This window comes from Hydractinia symbiolongicarpus, chromosome 6 (genome assembly GCF_029227915.1).
Source record: "Hydractinia symbiolongicarpus strain clone_291-10 chromosome 6, HSymV2.1, whole genome shotgun sequence".
NCBI classification, from domain to species: Eukaryota; Metazoa; Cnidaria; class Hydrozoa; order Anthoathecata; family Hydractiniidae; genus Hydractinia; species Hydractinia symbiolongicarpus.
In genome coordinates this window covers 30,864,631-30,883,484 of record NC_079880.1, presented here as the reverse complement: position 1 = coordinate 30,883,484, position 18,854 = coordinate 30,864,631, and the positions used below count along the sequence as shown (strand labels likewise).

Here is an 18,854-nt window from a genome sequence, read left to right as displayed (position 1 = left end):
ACCCTTATAAATTATCAATACTTTTACATTTTTTTAATTTTTTTTTGTTTCTGAATGCTTGATGAAAGACTTTTTTCATAGTGTTATTTTCGTGAGATGTTAATTTTCCAAAAAGAAAATATAATGAATTAACACACACCTCATTTTTTTTTTCACCGTACGTTTTAAAATGGCTTCTTTTTCCGAACGCGTGGTCGCAGACGTCTCGTTTTTGCACTATTACATCCAGCATAAATTAAATTCAAAAAGGTTCCCGGTTTGTTTTTTTTTTGTAACAACGTCGTTATGAAATTATTTGTAATTATATGTAATCATTCAAAAAAATGCATATTTTTTTCTTTCTGTCGTCATAATTCGCTAATCAGTAATAACAGACAAACAGACACTATTACAAAACTCGAGCGTGTAATATAATGGAGATATGCACAACGCGCCCCGGTAGTAAAAGAAAACTGATACAGGACTCTATCAGTTTATGAAACATAATATTTTTATAACATAGAAAATTACAGAAAATGGAACATAGTTAAAGCAGCCTGATATAACTTCTAAAACAAATAATCTTTACCTAAAAATCATTGAAACTAAAAATTGCTTGCCACAAGCTTAGGAACGCTTCTAAAGCCTCCAGGTAGGAGAGTAAAGAAACAAAAATTGTTATGATTAAAAAAAAGTTGTAAAAACACGACACAAGCTGCAATTTCGAAAGTCACATAAAATATATTTTAAATGAATACTATAAACTCGATATAAAGTTTGACCTAAAGTTGTGTTTTCACTGTCATAAAAGTTTGATCCGGTGTAAACACACCCCAAATGCATATATACAAAAAATACCTGCTCTTACAAATATTGTAGCAAATGTTTGGTATAAAATACAGAACTAGGTAGATCCAATGATAAAACACTATGCTTTTGGTCTGTGAATTTTTGAAGAAAGGGAGGAATGGGGACTACAAACTAATTACAAAAAGCTTATCCAGCCAATTAGGTTAGCAGGTATCCATCACAGTAGAACCTTTTTTTAAAGATTGTACCCAGGCCCTTTATGGTCATATTTATCTTTTTCCGACAAATGTGGATAGAGCGGTGCACTTTCTCCACCGCTGTTGCGGGGTGGGAATTCGTCGTCAAGTGGTGCATTTGGACCCAGGATGTCTTCTCTTAGTTTCTCCATCACTTCTCCGTACAACATCACATCTCTCTTGCGAATGAACTCCAGGTATTCCAGCTCACGGAATGTTAAGGCTTTGTACAATTTCTTGCCGGTTTGACCTCGCTTTCTAGAATTCGATAAAACAACACTGAAATTCAAGGCTAGGTGAAAGTTTAAAGTTTAGGTAAAGTGCATATGGCAAAAAACAATGCTAAGTCAGCAAAAATTGTTGGGAATATTTATTGACGTAATTCAAAACAGCCAAAATTCAGTTTTCTAACAGTAAAGAACTACAAAAGAGAGTCAGGCGTATAACTTAACGTTTATTACAAATTGAAAAAATGAGATAAAAAAAAGACTTTAAACAACGTTTCTTTTAAAAACGTAACAAAAGATTTTGTGGATATGTTTATGTTTTACAAAAAGCATTATTCATTTTCATCCTTAAGTTGTGGAAGAATTTGTTGATAAGAACAAGGAAAACCAGTATCAACTATTTTTTATTTCTAGTTCGGTCTTTTTTCAAATAAACGCCGCTTCTCAAGATGCAGTTGTTATTATAGGCAATACGATATCAGCTTCATAGAAAAAAAATACCAACCTTATTCCAAAAATTCCGATTACATAATGAACAATTAAAAGAACGATTCCGATCACAGAGATGACAATTCCGAAAATGAGAGCAAACCACAACACGATCAAGCAGTATTGGTACAGAATATTCTGTGAGAGCTCGCAGATAACTTTGTGTAAATTTGCTTTGGATTGCACTAACTCTTTTGCTACTTCGTGTACCTCGCAGTAACCAAAAGGCGGTAGAAGAGAGTTCCCTAAAACAAACGCATAACGAAGTGATTGGACTGGTCAGGCTAATCCTATTATCCCTATTAATGTGCTCAGAAAGAGCAGATACTTCACGAACAACGGTGTTGAAGACCGGTGTCAAAAAAGTTTGAGAAAAGGGTGTGAGTTTAATTACCTGGTTTAGGATGGTCTCTCATACCCATGTAATCATAAGCCATTGTGTTATTTAATCGATTCCACGCTACCCATTTGCTACCAAAGCCGACATACTGTCCGTTCAGTAAGCTGTCCAGACCAAGCAAAGCAACCAAGTTGGCAACCAAGTATAAAATTTTGATTAAAATGTTAAAGATGACTCGCAAAATCATTGTGCGGGGTGGATTTGTACGATGATTGAAGTAATGCTTTGCTATTTTGCCGGCTTCGGATTTTTCCTCGCTTTTTAGGTTGTTTTTCAAACTTATTAGATCGCTGTTAGCCGTTCTGAATGCGATGTAGGGCAGGTAAAACAAGATTGACAAAGAGGCTACAAAGAACGGCATCCATTGGTACTAAAGAAGAAATTAGAAAAATAAGCTTTAGGTTTTTGTACGTGAAAATCGTTTTACTGTAAAAATGTTTTTACTGTGCATTAAAAAGGCATTGGCCAAATTAATTTGAAACACAGAAAACATTGGGAAGAATGTAACGCGCAATGCAGCATAGAAAAACAATCAACCTGCAGAGCAGAAAAATTTTGTTGTGGTGTGAATTTGTAAAATCTTGCCGAGGTATGTAGAATTAAAATGCCCGCTAAAATTAAAATTCCATTCTCCAAATAAAAACCACCCCAAATTTTCCCCTCTTAAAGAAGTTAAGAATATAAATCGCACAAGTAAATGTCTCGTTAAAAAGCTGCTTTATACCTGTTGTTGCTTATTGATTGAATAGAAGCAAGCAAGCGCAAAATAAAATAGCAGAAGAATACATAGACATACTTGCAAATAGCAGAAGAATACATAGACATACCTGCAAATAGCAGAAGAATACATAGACATACTTGCAAATAGCAGAAGAATACATAGACATACCTGCAAATAGCAGAAGAATACATAGACATACCTGCAAATAGAAAGTCTTTGTCATTGGTCTACAATAAGGGTTAACAACAGTGATTTTATCAATTACTTTTTTAGTTGAGCATAGATGCAACCCAGGGTGAGCGTCTCTACCAATATAAATTCCATCATTATTTATATCCTTGGGTATACCAAAGTATCCGACTTTTCCCATCTCATTAATCAACTCTCTGTAAACGTACACCCCTTGTATCCAGCACGCCGATGATATAAAATCTCCACTCACTTTATGGGAATCTGCACATGAGAACATAACGTAGAAAAATTTAGCTACTTTCTTAGGTCGATGCAAAAACAAGGTTCATACAGGGAGTATAAAAAGATGTTGGTTTTGCTATGATTTTTGTCACATTGTAAGGTTCCTAAGTAATCAGGCGCAAGGGAATATCATAGGACCACAAAGAATGTAAAAAGACTAAAGACTTGTTTCCCATCGACTGCGCTAACAAGAAGATTTGAGTATTTTTTTCACTATTGCATAAAATGCGGTAGCAGGCTTTTACATTTAATTTAAATGGTTGAAAATGCAAAGAGTTTATCGAGTATAATATCACAAGCAATCAGAAATATATCCAGGTTTTCGAAACTTTTCTCTTTAGAAGGCTTGGTAGACACAATGTAATACTAGAACCTAGCTAAAAGGTACGTCTTCGATTGGATTAGTTTAAAGCTCTCTATTCTCATTAAAAAAAACATGGTCGCACTTACCGGGAACAATGCAGTGGATGGAATCTTGGAACCAACTAATACCCATGACCAAGGAACATGCCAACAAGATTTTCACCATAAACATTCGATTGTATTGATCAGTATAACTGTCGTGTCTGGACTTTATGGAGATGGAGAGCATCCCCTTAATATCCGTAGCTACCATAGCCATCTTAAATTAGTTCTTTCTTCGTCACGACAAGCAGGTATATTTTTTATTTTTTTTTTTGTTTTTTCGTTCTTCTCAATAACTTGTAAACTTTACTTGTTCTGAGGGAAAAAAAGTCAAGTTATAAATAACTGCACTAAAAAATTAGGCGCTAATGTAATCGGTCCCTTAAAATTGTGTCGTTAAAACAGAGACACAACACGATACATGTTCCCTCTTGTTTGCAAGATTATTGAAAAATATAAGAAAAAGTCATGATAAATAATAAAAGTGCAGGAGGGTGACGTCAAACGTGACAGACACGCATTAAGTGTTATTGTAATTTGACAAAATAAACACCAAGTTAGCTTCACGTTGAAACTGCCAGAATCTGTAAAAGCTGATTAGAAGAAAAATGATAAAAAATAGGAATATATGTAGACTTTTATACAAATTCTAAAAATTCGTTATAAATTAAGATTATAAACATAATATAGAAAAAAAGAGTAACAGAAAATGGTCTGAAAACAACAATTGATTACCAATATATCTTCAACAAAACACAACATCAAAGTTTCAATTATCTTTCGCTAGGTAACAACACGACAAAAGGTTTTTAATGACAATCCAATTTTATTAAAACGCATTAAACACAAAAGATCTAAACACCATTAGCTACCATTATGAATTTCTATTCATTTGTCTTAAATAACCACATGCACCAACCACGTCTCCAATGATTCTTCAGACAAAAATACGTTCTTGAAAAGAAGAGGTTTGTGCACGAAGTTACGTGGTGCTGATGAGCTTTCTTTGTTAAATACATTTCGTGGTCATGCCAAAGTACATTCTAGCGCCAAGATGCGAAGATTTTCAATTATTAAGCTCTCCTACACACACTCCACCGCATAGAGGACCTAAAGCATCTGACAGAGATTTCACAAATTCGTGTAAATGTAACACGGATTTTGACCTAAAGTAAACACTTAATAAAAAAAACAAATGTCCTGGGTAGCGCGTCTTTTGAGAGTTTTTTTCTTAGTTCTCCTGGAGAGTGTCAACGGGCGCCAGAGCCATTCGAAGATTTTGATTAAGCACCCTTACTCTTTAAAATTTTTGACGTACAACAGTTTTATGATGTAGTCAATGAAAAAAAATCAAACAACAGGGAGATTTTTTACATTTTTTTTAAACCATAAATATTCATTTTTTCTATATATTTAACTTTTCAAAAGAAAATTAAAAACAGAGTGAATATTTCGTACGTGTATCGAAAAGAGAAAAAAAAAATCCTACACCTAAAAGGTCATTTTCATCAGTTTTTTATATTCAGGTGGTTGTAGCGAGACTCGTCGACTTAAGGTTAAATGTTTTTTCAAAAAACGAAGCAAGTTGTAAGCAACAGTGGTACAGAAACTTCAATAACCTTGAGTCTTGGTCAAAATTTTCTATTGCTTATAACATAAAGTGTACAAATAAATGAAAACTCTCGTAACTAATAAACCAATTTGACAATTTAATTGAATTTACCTATCTGAAGATTATCAGTGAGCGCATCTTAAATTACACGGCTGAAAAAAGCTGTTTGAAACACGGCTATAAACATTATTTAAAATTTTATTGTTTAAAACAGAAAATTTGTTCAATCCCACTCATTAACGAATTTCTCCAAACTTCGAAGAAAAACTTCCACTTTGAAATTCATGAACAATGGGGAAAATAACCTGGTGCAAACAAAATATTTATTTCGCATTATATTATGCTCTATCTTGCTTTAAACTCGCTTTCACCATCAAAATAACCCGTTATAAAGAATAAACATTTTTTTAAAAAAAACATCGACTTTGTAAACAGAACGCATAACGCGCTATTGTAAATTTTAATTTAAAGTGAATGTAAATAATGACTGTTTATCTATCACCATGTAAATATCGTTAATTCTGTCATTAGACGCAATTTAACGCGTTTTTCGACAACAATCTACGTCCTGAATCCGTAATGCGAAACGATACACAATAGAAACGATACACAATAGAAACAATTACGTCATGTAGTACGACAGGACGTGACATGGGATGACAAAATTGGCGATGATGAAGTAAAACAGAGTAGGCACTTTTTTAAAGGGTCGATCTTTCAATCTCAAATTCTCGAACTTGTTTTAAAATGACTTTACTCTTTTAAAAAAATAAACGAGGAAGTTGTTAAAAATACATTTAGAGGAAAATTGAGAAGTTTTAAAGAGGCGTGGTCACACTGTTAGAAAACTAAATTGTAATATGCGTTATGATTTTTCACCCAGAACAGTCTTTTCAATTCCTATTATTAGTACTGTCGCCAACGAGGGTTAAAGATTCCATTTACACTATAGAAGTAAAAGTTCAAAACCGCTCAAACAGACGAGATATTAATTCTCTAAGACCTAACATATTAATCACAAGATATCAATCCTGTTTAACACCAAACAAAAAAGGATAGATTTCTAGTCTTTAGTACGCCTCGATCAGGAATTGTACACACAACGCACTCCAGTAGGCTACCAGTATAAAGCAAAAGTTCTTTAAAACATACTACATAATAGAATGGTAAAGCTCGGGAAAGGTAAAATAAGAAACAAACCAACTCAAATAAGACTACATATGGCAATATGGCAATATACAATATGGCAAGATTTGAATGTTCCATTATCTTGTCAAGACATTTAAAAATGTTAACGCAGACGAAAATTGGAGTCTGAACACAATTAATTCCGTTTTTCACCTCGAACTTGTTTATGGTTCGTGTTATGACGTTAAATCAGTGTTTCGTAAAATAATGAGTAAGTCCAGAGATTAACGTTAAGTTCCTTTATTAGCAACAAAGGAATTAATCAAAAGTTGATGTTATTGAAAATCTATAGATCACATGTTTTGTCTCGTAGGCATTTCTTATTTTAGAAAGAACGTTGAAACATCAAGAATCTGCTTCATTTTGTTTGTAAGAATGACTTGCAAAATGTCAGAACTTCCAAGCACGTTTAAAGTTCAGTGTTCTTATGAAGAAAAAGTAAAGAAGTACAAAGCTAGCACATTTACAGATAATAAGTTCTTTTAAAAAAATACATAAATAGCAGCTTCATTGTGGTAACGGAACAAGCGCCCGCTTTGCAAGTCAAACTCTTAAAATGTCCCGTTGTTTTTGCTTTTTAAATAGCACTGGTGACAAGGTGGGAATACTTATTAAATTATCTGTCACTGTCGAAAAATAATAGACGTCATAAACATGTCAACGAGGACAAATAAGAACAAAACAATTAAACGTTTTACCATGCTTGAATTTATAATAAAAATCGTCTACTCAAACAAAAAAGAATTACAACGCTGATGTTTTCGTGTGTCGTATTGATTAGTTTGTTCAAAGAAGGTTAGGGGTCTCAAAAAACAAATTTTAACTACAGAGTAGAGCCGAGAAAATAAGACAGTGAGAAACATGGCTACCACACATTAAGAAAAATGAAAAGAAAAAGAAAAAACAACAAACCTACATTATAAAATATAACTGTAGGTCTGAAGTCTCGCATGTTTATTGCGAAGCTGAGATATGTGGGGGATGAGTAATTGAAATTGATACTATTGTATCCAGACAATTTATATTAAAGTACAGGACGGTGTCGAGGACTATGGGGCTTCAGCTAAAAATTTAGATGTTAAAAAATTGAGGCCATGCTGGAGTCATGTTTTTTCTACACACGGTTAAACGATGAAATCAAACAATTTAGGACACCTTAGAACATAAAATTTATTAGCAAGATGAGAGAGACTAGAAAATAAGGAGATTATTTCAGATATAAGCCCAAACTCGTTCCCAGAGGGCTTCCTATTCTTTTTTTGACAATAAGAAAACATCAAAAGAAAAATTAGTCCCTGGGAACGAAGTTAATAGACAATGATAAACTCAAAAACAGGAATGAATCTTTCAGTAGAATTCCTCTCACTTTCTGTCGGATTTATACTTAATTCTATAACTTAGGCTGAGATGTTCATATGTCTCAGCCTCAGCCAACGTACTAGGTTCTTATGAAAATAGTGTTATAATACAAACCATCGTCTTTTTGTTTATGAGCTTGGTTCCACGAATTCTTTCTTGGTTAAGAATAAAAACTGAAAGCCTTGGGAAGTTTGTCCACTTAAAGTTAAAATGTTTTCTTTTAGAATTTTCTTAAAAAAAAACAGTTCTTTGTACATGATCAACCAACCTTTAGATGTAACGCCACATGCCTAGAATTCCTTACTCTAAAAGCTCTTCGAATTTGGTAGAAAGTCTATATTCTTACATTTTTTGTTCGTAAATAATATTTCCTATCTAGCTCTCTAAATATTAAAAAATATATCTCCGAAGAACTGAAATATATGTATAAAGGTAAATACACAAAAATGTAAAAATAAAAAAGATATAAAAAGCAAAATATAAATTAAGAAAAAAATCTTAGTATAATAAACACATTAACCTTACGTATGCGAATTGTTATTTTTTCATGTCAAGTTCCCCTTTCTTAAAACTCTTCGTGATAATAAAACCAACATATGTATAAAAATTCTAGCTTCCTTATTATCCCATCGATTTATATTCAATATATATTCAATTAAAAATTACTTGCGTTATCCTCGTCTTGGGATTTCAAAACTTTAAAATTATGTTTTTAACAAACGACCATTCAATAACAATTTTTCTTTGCAAAACAAAAACGTCATTTTAAAGAGAATGTCGTTTTTTGTTGACTTTCATAACAGCACATTAAACTTTTTAATTGTCTTTTCAATACAAAACAAAGAAATGGTGAAGAGATAATTACATGCGATACTTTACTTTAATTTAGCCTTATAATAGAATGCCATCTCAACCGGGGGTAAGATTTATTAAGTGTTAGGTAATGCAATATTTAAAAATAAAGTGTAACCCCCGTACATATAAAAGTTATTAGCCAGATTATTTATTTCACGTGCATTTTGGGATAAAAGATTTAAAAAAATAATCGTGGTGTTCTTATTTTTGCTGTTATATTTTACGCATCTTTTATTTATATAACAACGCTGACCGATATTTGCGAACTGCAGTTTCGCAAAATCTTGAAATATATTTCCTAATACTTTTTTTCTTGTCATAGTGTCCAGCTCTTACTTTGTTCTTATTTTTTGAGGCCATTCTCAGCCTCATTGCTATAATAAAATTCTTCTTTCCAAATATACGCGTCTGATTAGAAACACCTGGATATACATGCTTGCGTGTCATTTGCTGGATATACATGCTTGCGTGTCATTTGCTGAATATACATGCTTGCGTGTCATTTGCTGGATATACATGCTTGCGTGTCATGTAGTCAAAAATCAGTTTCAAAACATTTTTATTATTATTATTCTTTCTCCTAGGTCTTAAGTTGGTACCCCTAGAACAAAAACATATCGCAGACGATTGTCTTTTCTGAAGATACTTTGACGAGGATTACGACAAAATTAAGTCAAAAATTTTATTGGTTGGTTGCCATGGTTACCCGTTGCTAGGAAAAGTATATGCAAAATATGACATTTTGCTGCTCGAGGCCTAACCAAATAACTGAATAACATGCTTTATTTTAAGCGACTTTTTGGCTGCCTATGTTCCTCAAGGGTCACGTGTATGGATTGAGTGAAGCGCATTTTCGCAAGGCTGACTTGTCTTCCAGAGAACTGATGCGGTATATTTTGGACGAAAGAAAAGCTAAAACAGGGCGAAACAGGCAATATCTCGACAAAATAACTGAAAGACAAAACTTCGATATAAAAATCGGTTTCATTTAAACACTAGGTGGTGCATCGACAGAAGAAATTTTAAAGCATGTGTGTTTCGATCTGATAATTCTTGTTTTGCGTGAATTTTAATTTTAATTTATACTTGTTTAAAAATTATTTTATGGACATAGTCTTTAGCTGTCAGAAAACAGGTAAAAGACAACCGCCTTAATAAGCTAAGTAACATTTCGAAAAAATATTTTTACACATGTTATTCACACATGTCAATGTAAACGCAAAGTATGTTGTTATTCGTACTGTAACATAAAGACATTTATTTCAGAATGTAAATTTCAGAAGGCTTCCACTGCATGTCAGATCATTGTGAATCCAATTCGCAGACGTTAGCTAAATGCTAAAATGCACGAATCAGCTTAAATAATTTTTATAATATTTAACCTCCTAAAATGTGAAGCAAACAACTATAGCTAAACTAGCTACAAATCTATTCAAGTGAAACACCATAATTGCATTCGCCAGTAAAACAAAAGAGATTTACCAGTCAGCTCGTGCGCGATCAAACACAGCATTTTTGCAACAACTTGCGTTTACTTGCTTCCGTGGTTAGTTTGCGCTGGAGACGCCATATTGCTGGAAAGTAAAATGCAACTCCTTTATCTTGCATACCACAAAATTCGATTTGACGTTCCATTCAATTATAAACATTCGAATTGATGTAATTTCAACAACATATTCCATGCATCATACGTTTTCTTCATAAGTGACATATCAAACTGTGTCACAATCCATAAGTCGTTAAACTACGACCATTTTTTGTCTTCATACTATCTTCTTTGAAGTTGACAACATTTCTTCTAAGGGAACTAAAGAGGGGTTAAGCGTGAGCGAGGGCGAGGGACCCTTAAGAATCTAGAACTAGTGTCTAACTGAAAATATATTTTGATATTAAAAGAACGTATTCAGGCCATCCACATACACGGTTTTACTCGTGTGAAACTTCAAAGTTCAGTTTGTCCAAACACGAAAACTAGACAATTTGTTAATCTAAAGACTTCCAACAAAATGCAATAAAATGTTGTGTCATGGCGATAACAACACCAGCAAATAACCTTCTCATATAAATTCTTTTTAAAATAAAAAAATTGTGTTTAAAACACAATTTTTTTTATTCCCCCGTGACGTTCTTCGTCCTTAATTTAACATTAATGATCTTTCTAAAGCCATCTATTAACCAATCTACGTAATGAATGGCGCGTTAAATGTTTTTTAATGAAAAAAAAAACCACGCAATTAAACATGCAATATGTCACTACAGGTTATCATCCACCATTTTACATGATGGTATATTTCCTACGGACAGCGCAGTCATAAACAATTTTAATTCAAGTGTGACAGTAAATGTTGATTTCCTTAGGACTCCCAGCCATTATTTACTAGTTTACTATTATTCAGTTTTTATTAGCTATAAAACTCTACCTGTGAACTCCCTCTCAAATTTTTCATCGTTGGAAACATTATATTTCGATCAAATTTGTTTCAGTGTAAATATGCTGAAGAAACAAGGACAATAGTTTTACGATATTTGTTATCTTTTTTGTCCGATTTAGTTTATTGACTACATGTGTGCAATCACATTTTCTTATTTTTTCGCGCCACAAAATGTGGATTAAATTTCGCGTAGATTAATTTTCGGCATTTTTTTTAACTTTTCACGGAAATCGATTTTCACGGACACAAGCAGCAAAAAATTATTTAAAATTTAGGCAACACACAAAGGGAGTACTTTCTTCTAAACACGTAGATTAAACTATTTTAATAAGAAATTATCGAAGGCGTAGACATCTTCGATATCTACCCGTATTGATTCCAAAACCTTAATAAGAAATCTCAATTAAGAAGAGACAGCCATAACGACGAGGTTGTTTTCAATGTTTCTCTTCTTAAAGGCCAGGGAAAATCGAGGCAACTTTTTGAGCAACATTACCCGTCAAAATTTGTTAATGATCTTTTGACTCGATTTGCTATAGGTATCAACATGTTGACGAAGAAAAAAAACCTCTAAAAATGTTGATCAACATTTATTAACTTTTTTATAAATGTTGATCAACATTGTTGATAAGTTTTGTATGTTGCTACGACTTGCTATAGCTATCAACATTTCTGGCAACATTTTTCAGTATTTTCGAATTATTTAATTGCAAATTCGAATGTTCTAGCACGAATTCAAATGTTTTTGTTGAGTGTATACACGACTTGTATGAAAATAAGATCAAAACATAGAGATTATTCACTTTGAAAATGGCGGAAGTCACTGCTTCAGCTGATCCTGCAACTGCCACTGCTGGTAAACAAAAATTTAAAAGGAACGATGAATTATTGGAGAAACTACTTGACCTGTACGAAGAAAAACCCGGTACGCTTTTTTTTTCATCGTCATCTATTGCCAATGCCAACAATAAACATGCTGCAGCTTCCTTCTCCGCCATTTTGAAAAAAGAGAATGAATGGTCACGTTTCAGTAGAATGTAGTTGCTCAAAATGTTGACGAGAATGTTAACGAGGGTATAGCAAATCGTATCAACATGTTGCTCAAATTGTTGACGAGAATGTTGACCGAGAATGTTGATCGATTTGCCCCGGCTTAATATCCGTATGAGTATGAGTGGTATGTATGCGCAGAAAAAAAGCCGTGCCAACGAAAGCGGGAAATATTTTTGAATGCACGAAATAACAAATGCGATATATTTTGATTGACTTTGTGGTAATTGTTCGCGTGCAGTAAACCAATCACAATGCCCAATTTTTATGAATAACCAATCAACAAGCGAGACGACCACCATATTGAAAGTGGTGGTCTTGAGATTTAGAGTTCTCTTTTTCACTTTTTTTGTATAGGATCGTTTGATGTTTATGCGTGTATGAGTTACGGCTTGTTTTCAGTTGACTGCATTTTTTCCTATAGCGTAAAAAGCTCGAGAGCTTGCTAACTCTATCATAAAAAAGGCAAAAAAGCCCTGGAGACGAAAGTGCGGTACGGTTTAGCTACCTTCACTAAAACGCTCAACGTCGTTCAACGTTCGAAAGGCTTTTAATCGCTCCACTGGATGATACCATTTGCTCAAGACTTTTAGGAAGGAAAGGGCTTTTCCAATGACACATACCAATCCGGAAAATTGTTGTGATTTTGCGATACTTGTATACTTTGATTTTTGGTCGCCAAAAAATGTGATGCACAATCAAGGATGTTTAATTAGAACTCTTTATTATCTATTGTGTATTGTTCTCCCGCATATAATATAATATTATACGCTCCAAGTCCAACAGTTTATAAAGTTATATAAATGACAAAAAGTAAACCTTCAATTTTTTGATATTTCCGTACAGAAGAAAAAAAACATGCTTTCTACAAATATCCTCGATTGATGCGAATAGCACGCAAAGTGAAATGAATGGAATCTTGAAATTTTACTGATCTTATACGCGCGTTCGACTAGTTGGCTATTGAAAGCAGGGTCATGCTTATCTGTTTGACAACTTTTCCATTTTGTTATCTAACCATCGCATTCCATAGTCACTGTGCAAGTGACAATGCAAGAAATAATAGCAGTACTCAAATCTATGGCTAAATGCCATTCGTTAAGTTTTTGTGTTTTGTGTAATATGATTAGAAAGGTGTACCCTCCTTGCTGGACTATTAAGTAGACCATGGTGTTAGCACTTTTTGTCTCAGAGCTTTGTCAGGAGTGTCGCGATTTTTCTCTACCAGGAAATCAAAAAAGAAAGAAAGTAACGCTGTGTCTTAAACAAGTTTTCTGCTGACAGACCAGCATTCTGCTGGTCGTGTACTATAATTGATTACTTTATATTTCATTGCTCAAGTGGTCAATATTTTGAGAAACCCTTTTCTTCCTAAATATCTGGAGCAAATGGTTTAATTTACCCAAATAAATATAATTAACATCAGCCGAGCGTTTTTTACAATGTTAAGATGTCCACGCTGGTTAATACATTTTATTGAAGCCAACTAGTTTGGATCTAGTGAATAATGTTTTTTGTAGGAAGAGAAATTTCGAAAAAGTCTTGGGTGTTACTATCATGCAGTTAACTTCTTCTTCAGCCGTGGGTTTTTTTAAACAAATACATTCAAAGCACAAATGTAAAATGTTCTCGTTTTAAACTTTTTGGTTAAGAACCTTTCGTTCTTCCAACCGAGTAACCCCTTTAGATTAGATGTTTTTACAGCACGTGTGAAAACCAGGTTTTTCCTGCATACGTTGCAAATTGTTGTCACGTGTCATGTCTGATGTCATTAGATGAGCTTGGTTAACCCAAATTACTTTTCCCCAAACCTAATACAATCATAGTACGAACTTGTTGTGATTTTTAATGTAAGCTACGTGATATTTGAGCAATTCTTATCAAATACCTTGTTTCCGGGGAATTTTATTTGTAGGTGTAACAAAAAAAATATTCATGCTCAATATCAAATTTATTTGGGTTGGAGCTGTATTGAAATGAAATGGATGTCGGAAGATTTCTGGTGTAATTATTATAATATCCTTGCTCTCCCTCTCCGGGGTTATTCCAGTGATCCTATTCTTTAGTGTGAAAACTTACGCCTTTTGCAATAAAGGCGTTCATGGTCGCAACTTTAGCGCATCTAGCATCTGGCTATAATTTTTTTCTCGCCGCAACACATGTGTTTTGGAAGTTTTGGAAGTTAAGACGATTCAAATTCCAAGCGTTTACAGAGCTGCGGCCATAAATGCCTTAATGAAAAGCAGCCTTTATGTTCCATTTGGTTTATCCACAACCTCGTTCCCAGGGCTTTTTGTCTCTCATCGGCGCTGCGCTTATTGATAAAAAGAGACAACATGTCCTGGGATCGAGGTTGGGTTTATCCAGTGTAATAGGTTTATCCGGTGTCATCATGGTAAACCCGATTTCGTTGTGATTGAAAAGAGAAATAAGTTACCGTACCATCCTTTGGCGCAGATGCATCATAAAACATTATAGTGCGTATAAGATATTTAAACATAGAAATTTTATCTTAACACACAGTAAAAGGAATGACCACGGATACAGGGAACAAACTATATTTTCTTTTCAAAAACGTATATCGATTTCGCTTAAAACAAACTTGTTAATTTCTGTTTTATTTTCCAACTGCTCTGCAAGTCGAAAACAAAGAACATTTTGTTCCCGCCTTGCAATAGAAAGGCAAAGCAAAAACAGAGTCGATATTATCGATAGATTTCTTGAATGTACTTGCATCAAAATCTTGAATATCGTTTGGAACTTGGTTAATTTGCAGCATCACTCGATCTTTAACTCGTTCAGTGTAGTAGTTTGCTTGCAAGCCTGGTTGATTCCATTTGTAGGTGCCATTTTTCTCTTCTATAAATTGCGCGCCACTCAACCAAGTTGGCTTTAATACTCCACAACCATGCGCAGCATCGCAACATCTGAAAGAAATTGATAATCATAAAAAAGCCGAACTTCTCTATACGTAGGTGTGGTGGCTAGTACATCTACATTATAATTGATTTCCACAACGACGACACACTTTCATATAATAACATGTAGAAATCAATAATCAGCATCTCAATCACATCGGACGTTATGTGTCATTTATATGTGGGTGCCTACATTTTTTACTCTAACCTTTATGGCTATATGTGAGACGTTATGTGAGTTAATAGCGCGTCTTCGTGACTTGATGTGGTGCCGGTTTTCAAATGAAGAGTTCAAATTTGCAGTAGAAATTTACAGTAAACAAACTTTAGCAGAAGCTCGAATATACGACAGTTTTCATTAAAAAAATTTAAAACCTGCAAAAATAGCAAAGTATCACAAGTAGAATGACTTTTTGTGGATGTTTGCTTTTAAAATGTTTACCCTCAACCCTAGGACTGCTGCGCTTATTGCCAGGTTCTAACACCGTCAGAAATATAAAGAGACAACAGGTTCTCCGATCGAGGTCGATTTATCAAAGTTTTTTGAATTTAATGTATGTTTGTCTAATTTTTGGACTAAAAAGTATAAAATAGAAATATACATACTGGCAGCAATCTTGTTTTTCCGGATAAATAACCCACCGCATACCATTTACGACAAGCTGCGTGCACGGTGTATTCTGAAACGCTCTTACACCATTAAAACCACAATATCGATCGTACCTACCATTTACACGATCGATACGATATCTTTTGTTTGTGAAATCGTAATAATATGTTCCGCGCGTGTAATGGGTGCCAATAACTGGATAGTAGAATTTCTCAGTAAAGTTCTGCTGAAATGTGTTAGGCCATAACGGGTCTGTTGGCTTAGCATTTATTTCGATACCTTCTGCATATCCACTAATGCCTGCCATTAAAACAACGATTGCTACAAGCGCCATACCTTTCATCCTTTACAACTTCGATCGCGATGGAATGTTGCAGTCACAAAATCTTACTTTATATAGGAAAGGACAGCAAACAATAGAAAATACACAACGCTCCAACGTAGATTTCAAATAAATGTTTTCGGCTTCGTTATTTCTGAATAAGCACAAGGGTGGAGAGAAAATGATGCAACGCAAAAACTGATCCTCCAGCACGCAAATATTTAAGACAATACAAAAGATGGCTACACTTAAAACCCGGTTTCCACAAGCTCTAATATAATGTAAGTATCACAAGAAGTAATAAGCAGTCTCACCGCCTTAGTGCAGATGTTAGAACAAATTGTCCTTCGGCTATTTTCGATTAAATTTGATAGCATAATACTTCATATTCATATTATGCTATCAAATTTAATCGAAAATAATTCTCGTGTGTTGAAGACAATTTTCTTTTAAGCAGATTAAGTGTAAGATTATACGCTATCTTCACAATACACACCATTTTATCAATATCATTCAAATCAAACAAAAATAAACAAAAAAAAATAAAAAAAATAAGGGATAACCTTAAGAGGTCAGTAATGAATCAATGCTTCGTTCGGTAGAGAAAAATAAAGTCGGGAAAAAAATTTTATAAAAAATTTAGCCACTTTTCTCATACTATATTTTCGAAGTAGACGCTCTTTAAAACTTTTAGGGTCTTTTTATATGAGAAACGGGAAACTCGCCCATCGAGTTTCCCGGTAGAGCGGGGTAATATCAACCCGGGTTTATATGTGAATTTGTCATTTTCCATCCCGGGTTTATATGAAGAAAAATTAGCGCGAAATTAAAAGTGGCGGGGTGTATATGTCAACAAATATAGCTTCCATCAACACAAAGAAGATAGCGATACTGTTGATGCTTGAAACAACTGTGTTATCACTATTAATTATTTTTTAATTTTTGAACATTACCAGTATTTCATCATTTCTGACCAATTTAAATATTATTGATTCAAATAATAAAAAAAGAGGATATATTACGAGGTTATCATTTATCTCCCACACACTTGAAACAGGATTGAAATTTAATTTTAGATCATTCTCAATCATAATTTTAGTGCAACCTAGTGTTTTTATAGAGTTATATGTGGGACAATATTCGTGTATGGTTTTCGTCGCGTCGTAATGCTTTTCGTCGTGTCTTATCTTTTTTCGTGGCGTGGTTTTATTCGACTCGTAATAGTATTCGTCGTGTCGTATCTGTCTTCGTGGTGTGGTTTTCTTCGCAGGGTAATGGTTTTCGTCGTGGCGTATTACTCTTGTTGAAGTGATCTCATGTTTCGTCGTGTCGTATGTCACTTCGTGGGGTATTTCACTTCGTGGCGAAATAGTTATGCTTTTTTTTACACGGAATTACTAATTTCGTGAAGCTTTTACCCAATATATTTTACTTTCTTTCTAGTGGCTTTGGTCTTTCTACTGGGTCTATAGATTTAGCTAGTTATACATTTTTAGTATGCTACACTGCATAATCTATTATCTATTTTGTAGTTTATATGGATACTGATGAAAATACCAAAAATCAAGTAAACTAACTACATAAACATAAATTATTACATAAAACAACGTATAATATTTCTTCATAATCACAAATGTAAAACTAACTTTAAAATAGAATATAATTTTTAACACTAAACTAAAAGTTTTTTCATGTGACTTGGATTTCTTGTAAGCGCTACACGAATTTAGTAATTTCGTGTTAAAAAAGCATAAACATTTTCGCTACGAAGTGAAACACGCCACGAAGTGAAATACCCCGCAAGGTGAAATACGCCTCGACGAAAACAAATACGACTCAACGAAACGTAAAACCCCACAAAGAATGATACGACGCGACAAAAACTACACATATATAACTCCATATGTTTTCACCATGTTTCATGGTTTTGTTGTCTTTTATTACAAATACGCTATGATACAAAAAATATATATATATATATATCCATTGATTTGCATTAATAGTGATAATTATTTGCTCGTCTCTCAAGCTTACACAAACTTTTTCCGTACTTTGCCACCGGGTTTTTCTGTTTATGGACAAATATCCATCCTGTTTGACCGGGATCCCGGCTCACTTGTCCGGGATCTCGGTTGAACGAGTTTCCCGTTGTAACCGCAGCGAGAGGAATATGCACCATATAAAAACGATTTCAATTTTCAGCGTTTTTCCGCAAATATCCGAGGTCTCGGTCATGCGGGTGGACCGAGTTCCCGGTCTCATATAAAAAGGCCCTAGATATAGACATAAACTTTAATTCAGATAAACGTTTGGAAAGGTTTTAGAAATTACTTGTGTACTGCTTTAACAACAACAACAACAACAACAACAACAACAACAACAGCAGCAGCAACATTGCTAGCCCATTTCATTGACTTTGCAGAATCAGGGACTTACCCTGATTCTACAAAGTCAAGCAACTACCAAATAATTCAAAGAACCAATCAACCGGTTAAGTTTCATCTAACGCGACATTTTTGTGGTAGGTAACTGTTAATACCGAAGTAGAAGACTTCTTTCGTTGAAGAAGAGTACCCTTCGAATGTTTAACGAGGTTGATGAGTCGGGTGGAGTTATATAACATCCTAAAGAAAACACATGACATAGCATATTTTAGGTCACTTGTTTTAAGCCATCTGAAACGTGGTGTTTCTGTACCTCGAACAGCTTTCTTAATTTAACAAATCGTCTATTTAACAGCCTTTTGCCTCAAATATCATATTATACG

General features: G+C 34.0%; 2 protein-coding genes across 2 annotated transcripts; both read right to left on the bottom strand.

Annotated features, from left to right (window-relative positions):
* Positions 1 to 456: 456 nt before the first annotated feature.
* Positions 457 to 4,058, bottom strand: LOC130648125 (innexin inx2-like). The gene is made up of 5 exons (XM_057454155.1): positions 3,787 to 4,058; positions 3,062 to 3,315; positions 2,136 to 2,511; positions 1,758 to 1,986; positions 457 to 1,283 (listed from the first exon to the last, which is right to left on the bottom strand). The coding sequence occupies exons 1-5, from the start codon at positions 3,956 to 3,958 to the stop codon at positions 1,025 to 1,027; spliced, it is 1,290 nt and encodes a 429-aa protein (XP_057310138.1). The 5' UTR covers positions 3,959 to 4,058; the 3' UTR covers positions 457 to 1,024.
* A 10,721-nt stretch (positions 4,059 to 14,779) lies between these two features.
* LOC130648126 (uncharacterized) lies at positions 14,780 to 16,143 on the bottom strand. The gene is made up of 2 exons (XM_057454156.1): positions 15,762 to 16,143; positions 14,780 to 15,164 (listed from the first exon to the last, which is right to left on the bottom strand). The coding sequence occupies exons 1-2, from the start codon at positions 16,106 to 16,108 to the stop codon at positions 14,855 to 14,857; spliced, it is 657 nt and encodes a 218-aa protein (XP_057310139.1). The 5' UTR covers positions 16,109 to 16,143; the 3' UTR covers positions 14,780 to 14,854.
* Positions 16,144 to 18,854: the final 2,711 nt, after the last annotated feature.

Coding starts and splice junctions, on each gene's coding strand:
- LOC130648125 (XM_057454155.1), bottom strand. CDS start 3,958: ATGGCTATGGTAGCTACGGATATTAAGGGGATGCTCTCCATCTCCATA. Junction 3,316..3,786: donor CATCCACTGCATTGTTCCCG/GTAAGTGCGACC, acceptor TCTCATGTGCAG/ATTCCCATAAAGTGAGTGGA. Junction 2,512..3,061: donor CAAAGACTTTCTATTTGCAG/GTATGTCTATGT, acceptor TTTCTTCTTTAG/TACCAATGGATGCCGTTCTT.
- LOC130648126 (XM_057454156.1), bottom strand. CDS start 16,108: ATGAAAGGTATGGCGCTTGTAGCAATCGTTGTTTTAATGGCAGGCATT. Junction 15,165..15,761: donor GAAAAACAAGATTGCTGCCA/GTATGTATATTT, acceptor AATTTCTTTCAG/ATGTTGCGATGCTGCGCATG.